Genomic DNA, 6109 nt, shown 5'->3' on the forward strand with positions numbered 1-6109 from the left:
CAGCCCCAAAACAAGTAACAGTCTTAAATTGTATCTGTGATTATTAGTATAGACTATGCCTAATGTGGCGCTCTGTTTTGATTGTTAATGTAGTTTGATGCGCTTATGTTAAGGGAGATTGAATGAAAAGTTCATCAACTTTCTGTCATCAGCCATACTACCTGGCCAGATTACAGCTTTCCCTTTCAAATCACAATATGGTGCAGCATGCTGCATATAAACAATGGGAGACGCAGAAGAAGAAAAAGTGCAAGAGAGAGGGTTCTATAAGTGTCAAGTTGTTTTGTGTGTTTCTTTTAGACATTATTTGTAGTTCCCTGGTACCCCCCATAAACCTTCTTTCCTAGATTAAATCACCATTTTGCGCTGCCTTAGCAACGCACAGACCGCCGTTAGCCCTGCAAATGTGAGAGATTCTTAACATCTCATGCCCAAAATTCTTAACAGCCTCCCCACCCTCTCCCTCTCTCTACACACACACAGACACACACAAACACACACACACACACACACACACACACACACACACACACACACACACACACACACACACACACACACACACACACACACACACACACACAAATCCATGCTGACTGACAACAAGTAAATGGAATAATACAGTTATTGTGAAAGTTGAATTGTGAAAGGAAAGTGTCAGTTTATCGGAGGAACTGTAACGTTTCAAGAGAAGTGGAGTGCATCCGCAGTCGCTCAAGTGTTTGATGTCACGCCCACAGGAGCACTTAAAAACAGTGCCCGACAGCCCAACACACGAACAAAATAATCTGTGCACTTAATCCATTCAAAAATGGATCACCTAAATGTCTAACACAATCACCACTACGGGTTGTAGTCGATTGTGATATCATTTTAAACAGAATATTAAAATATAGAAAATATATCGACTTTAACAGTTTATTTGCCTATCCAAAATAATATTAATAATAATATGTAGGCCCAAAGGCATCCAAATATGCCATAATGTCGACATTATGCCTGTGCCAGGTATAACAAAGACATTAGCGGGGCGAAGAAAACTCAGTGGCAAAACTACAATTGGTAAATTGCAATGATAGAGGATCTCGCGCGTGTGTATATGTGTGTGTGTGTGTGTGTGTGTGTGTGTGTGTGTGTGTGTGTGTGTGTGTGTGTGTGTGTGTGAGCGCGCGCGCGCGTGCGTCCATGAGTGTGTGTATGCCTATGGGTTAGCACCATATGAGTGGGATGGGTGGCAGCAGTGTAGTAGGGTTAATTTGAAGCTGTTCAAACAAAGTGCCGTCTTTCAACACGCGTCAGTAGTTTAGGAAGATCTCCTCGCATACACACACACTGAACCTTCTGTTCCCCAGATTAAGCGCGGACAGATAAAGTATCGTCACTTGGACAGCAGTTTGGGTCTTTGCGCATGAGCTGAGATGCTGTCTCTTCCTTGCCAATTACTTCACTTTTTAACCCCAAAGTACTTAAACCAATAGAATAAATAGCTATTGACTAATACTTCACTGTGTGTATTTCTTATCATACGAGACATAACATTTTCATGGGAAGAAAATATAATCTGCAGCCTAGGCCTATATCTAAATATAACGTTCTAGTCTACAACAATTGCACAACTGCAGGGTGAATTCATCAGATTATATTTAGATTTACAATAAAATATACCAATAAACGTGTATTTGAATGGGTTTGGTTTGCAAAGGCAACTGGCTATATACGTACAGTACTAAAATATAAAACGGAATGCCGGTCAAGCCTGCCATGTAACTTCACACGACATGTGTATTTAAAATGTGAGTTACTCGAGAAATTATAAAATAATTGCATTAGTTTAGCAGGTAGGCCAGACTATGACCTACAAAACACACATGCAGAAAAACCAGGTAACAAAGCCGTATTAAGTCACTCTCTATTCGACATTTTCAGGGAAAGTTAAGAGAGTGTCCCTCATATTTATAATTTGTTGGCGGGTATCTCTGACATAGGGCAAGGCCATAAAATCTGCATCATCCAGATTCCGGTCTGAGAGCAGCTAGGCTACGCCGCGCCTAGGTAGCTTGCAGTGGATACAGCACTAACTGAGCCAGGCTTGTATAAGGAGCCGGCGGGACTGCTTGTCAACAAACATCTGACAATTCCTGCTCATTGTAAACTAAAAGTGGATGGTAACGTACTATTCGACATAAGAGAGAACAAGAGAGAGCTTTAGTCACAGACACACATATTTGTGTAAATTGAGGGTTTGCTGTGCCAGGTTTGTGTTAACAGTAGGCCAGAACGGTGCTCAACGTGTCACTATATTGTTTAGGAAAGTACAATTCACATGCATAATAAATCAAATAAACACTGTGTCCGCGAAAGCAATTCATTAAATACGTTTTTATTGGAAAGGGTATATGAAACTATTGACGGATCGAATTCATTTTTATTAATCGCAAAGTTTACATGCAGTCGCTCTCCAACGTAAAATACAAGAGAAAATTAGATAGTTAGTTCTCAATTCACGACAAGAGGACTCTTATCATTTCAAGAACACTGTACTCCATACAAAATCATAACTGAAAATGGCCTTCGGGAGAGAACCTAAAAGTGTTGTCTCGGGTCATAACCCGATAGAGGTCACGAATATTTCGAAAGCTCTGCTCTAAAATAATAACCATGGTATTAACAAGAATTAAGACATTTTATTGCATTGCATTTCTTATTATCCATGCTCTTACATTCTACCAAATACCTTCAGTCTCCTACCACGTGTGCTCTCCCCGTGTCGACCAAAAACATCCCCAAAACGCTTTTTTCCCGGTCCGTTTCCATCAGCTTATAGTGATAAAGTGTCCGGCCTTGTTTTGATGTCATCTCTCTCATTGAGTTTACGTCTCCTGTTCATGTTATTGTTCTCTGAGAATCGTCCATATACGCACACATGGTGTCCCTTCAGAATAAACAAAGTCCCTTTTAGGAGCCAAGGTCAACCAGGTTGGACGACATAGGGTTCAGTATGGATTCGTGCAGAGAGTGATGATGGTGTACTGAATCCGCACTCGGTACCGGGATAGCGCTCGGGCCAGGCGGCGGAGCCAATCCGTGCAGGGACTGCAGTCCCGAGTTCGACGTCAGGAGCAAAGCTGGACTTGACGAGGTGTGATCCGGGGTCCCCAAAGGCGTTTTGTCGTCGTCTGAGCTGCCCAATATCGTTTTATTTCCGTTCATTGAAGACGAAAGAGGGTTATGGCTGTTCGTGTTGGAGTTTTCGTTGTTTTCCCTGCAAGAAAAAAGGGAACGACTTAGCACCGCTTCTCATTGTTAAATCCATTTAAGAACATTCACAGGCAAACTTGGGCGAAGCAATGCAACTGTCACCTTATGATTCAGTCCGTAGGCTAGATGTTAGCCTAATATGAGTGTACGATGTCTTTAAACAAGGTAGGCCTTTTCCCCTCTAGCTCTCCCCTCAATAAGTGCTGTTGAATTATTACACAGAGCTAGTGCCATGAAGCTGCCTGTTTTACATCAGCTGATAAGCCATCATGCCTTCTTCTCAACCTACCCTTTCCGAAGACTTTTTTGATTTTCGTAAACACATTAAGATGTCCCCCACATCTTCTAGGTCTATTCGGCTAATAACAATTTAACAATACGATTAGCCTACTATTATAAATGTATGAGTAAAAATAATAATATACATGAACACAAATAATAAATAATACTTTTAGTATTGTTAAAGTGTCATCTCTGTTATTGTTAAAGCTAAAATGTCTGCCTCTTTTTTTCTCTGAAAAACTGTGTGATTGAATGATCTCTCTTTTTCTCTCTCTCTCAGTCTCTCTCTCTCTTTCTCTCTCGCTCTGTGTGTGTGTGCACACAACTTTACCTTAAATATCAGTGGGCTACCAAATAATGATACCAACTTTTGGTAAAACCTGGTAAAATGAGGTCGCATTTTAAAGAATTGAAAATGAGGTCGCTGTTTGAAGAATTTGACCTGGGATTTTCGGCTTGCGAGTTTAACGCCTAGGCCTACTGTACAACCGCATTAATGTTTACACAAGATGAAAGGTTCATAATGAACCAGAAGCTGTTCTTTGTGTTCACTGAAGTCATGTATTAAAGCTCAATTACGTTTTAATTCGCAGTTACTCATACTTTTAAAGAGTGGATTCAATGATTTATGCTGCGGTTTCAGCTCCAGTCACCCGCCGGCGGCTGAAACCAGACACCGTCTCCCCGACCACCTGACAGCACAGATCTTTCTGTTCACTCCAAAATGCCAACCTTTAAATGCTCACACAGACCCAATAAATCCAACAAAACACAAATCCATGTCCAACGTGCAAATAAAGTGTGGAATAAGTACGCCTTAATTATATAAATTGTCTTATTTCAAATGTATAGGTAAATAGTTTAAACAAAATTATAAAATAAAAACACAAAAATATGTGTTTAAAAAAAAAGACCGCAAGTAATTACTCGGTACAACAATGTTTTGTATAATTGGCTAAATGTGTTGGGCATAAACAACTTTACCCCTCAAGAAAATTATACAAAATAACTGAGATAAATATTATCCATAAACACATGCAGATATATCATTTCGTATATTAACATGAAGGCTTATTCTGAATTTAAAATTAGATTAACACCAATGGTATTAAATGGGTAGGCTGCAGGGGACCCTGTAGCCAGAGCGCATGAACTTAATACTGAAAACTTAAGCTGATGTCTTCAAAAAGTTTAGCCTAAAATATCTTACAGCTCACAGAAACATTTAGATAGTTACGTAGTGTTTTATGTGTGAAACACTACAGTGAAATCCGAACGGTGCTTCCACGGTATCGAACGGTTAGGAGTGCGTGTGGTACTTAGAGTAAACATCCACTCACTCGTACCTCTCCTTCGCCTCCGCCGCACGGTCTCTTTGTCGTCTGTTTTTAAACCAGTTGCTGACTTGTGTGGTGGTCAGCCCGGTAGCCTCGGCCAACTCCCTCTTCTCCCGCGGGGAAGGGTACGGGTTGTGGGTGTACCACTCCCTCAGTACGCTCCGGCTCTTCTCTTTGAAGCAGTAGCTGGTCTCCTCACCGTCCCAGATCGATCGGGGCAGGGGGAACTTTCTGCGGACACGGTACTTTCCCACCGCCCCAAGAGGGCGGCCCCGGAGCTTCTCCGCTTCAATGTAGTGCGCCTTGAGCCACAGCTGCTGCAGCTTCGGGTGGTTGTGAGGCGAGAACTGGTGGCTCTCGAGGATTTTGTAAAGCTCCCTAAAGTTTCCCCGATGGAAGGCGACTACCGCCTTGGCTTTCAGGACGCTTTCATTCTTGTGAAGGTGCTCACACGCCGGGAGGGACCACAGAAAGCGTCCCAGCCGCTCGATGTTACCACCTTGTTGCAAAACCTCACAAACGCACGCCACTTGCTCTTGCGTAAAGCCAAACGTAGGAAGCATAGACATGATTTCTGCTCGATAAATGCGTGGCTGTCCTCTTCTTGGTCTTCTTCTGTGCTAGTAGCCTACTGGAGCAGTAGAGCGCAAACAACCGAAGTCCATGAACGGCAAAACTTCAGTTCAGAAGCGTCTCCAAATGACGAAGATACAATCCACTGCGGAGCGAGAGGGAAAGCGCTCTTCTGCTCCGCTTAGAAATATAAACACTGAATATCCATCAAATAGTTTCGAGAGAAAGTTTTACTCCTTCAAGAGCCGTTCGCCACCTTTTCTATGTCCTTTCAGCATAACGCACTCCCGAAGTCCAAGCTTGCTCGCTTGTTTTAATAATATTATTCTAAGCTGGCAAGAAAAGCGATTATGTGAACTGTGATTGGTTGGTTATCTGACCCGGGGATGGTGAGGATAAGACAATAGTTTTAGTCAAATTATTTGTCATGGTTACGCTGTCATTCAAAGAAACCCGATATCCTTTGAGGTGGCTCCCTGGCCCGGCTGACTGATTGTTCCCTTCATTTCTTTCCCGCCTACCGATAGAAATATAGCTCCGTTTTTCCGTCTTTAATGGATATTTTGCCTGCTTCCTTGACTGACACCTTGAGTAACCAAACAGCGCAGAGCTCCGAAGCGGTGATGCCGCACTAAAGGGGAGGATGGCGCCAGAGCGCA

At 42.4% G+C, this 6109-nt stretch overlaps 1 protein-coding gene across 2 annotated transcripts; it reads right to left on the reverse strand.

Annotated features, from left to right (window-relative positions):
- Positions 1 to 2384: 2384 nt before the first annotated feature.
- six2a (SIX homeobox 2a) lies at positions 2385 to 5840 on the reverse strand. 2 transcript variants are annotated; one of them, XM_080849247.1, is made up of 2 exons: positions 4881 to 5840; positions 2385 to 3262 (listed from the first exon to the last, which is right to left on the reverse strand). In XM_080849247.1, the coding sequence occupies exons 1-2, from the start codon at positions 5444 to 5446 to the stop codon at positions 2956 to 2958; spliced, it is 873 nt and encodes a 290-aa protein (XP_080705373.1). In that variant the 5' UTR covers positions 5447 to 5840; the 3' UTR covers positions 2385 to 2955. The 2 variants fall into 2 exon arrangements, with proteins under 2 accessions (XP_080705373.1, XP_080705374.1); XM_080849248.1 differs by having other exon boundaries at positions 4887 to 5832.
- Positions 5841 to 6109: the final 269 nt, after the last annotated feature.

This window comes from Sprattus sprattus (assembly GCF_963457725.1).
Source record: "Sprattus sprattus genome assembly, chromosome: 12".
Classification (NCBI taxonomy): domain Eukaryota; kingdom Metazoa; phylum Chordata; class Actinopteri; order Clupeiformes; family Clupeidae; genus Sprattus; species Sprattus sprattus.

What these genes read in the sequence shown, in the direction of transcription:
- six2a (XM_080849247.1), bottom strand. Translation starts at nt 5,446, where the DNA reads ATGTCTATGCTTCCTACGTTTGGCTTTACGCAAGAGCAAGTGGCGTGC. An exon ending in GAGGCGAAGGAGAGGTACGA is followed by an intron (nt 3,263 to 4,880) that starts GTGAGTGGATGT and finishes TTTTTCTTGCAG; the next exon opens with GGAAAACAACGAAAACTCCA.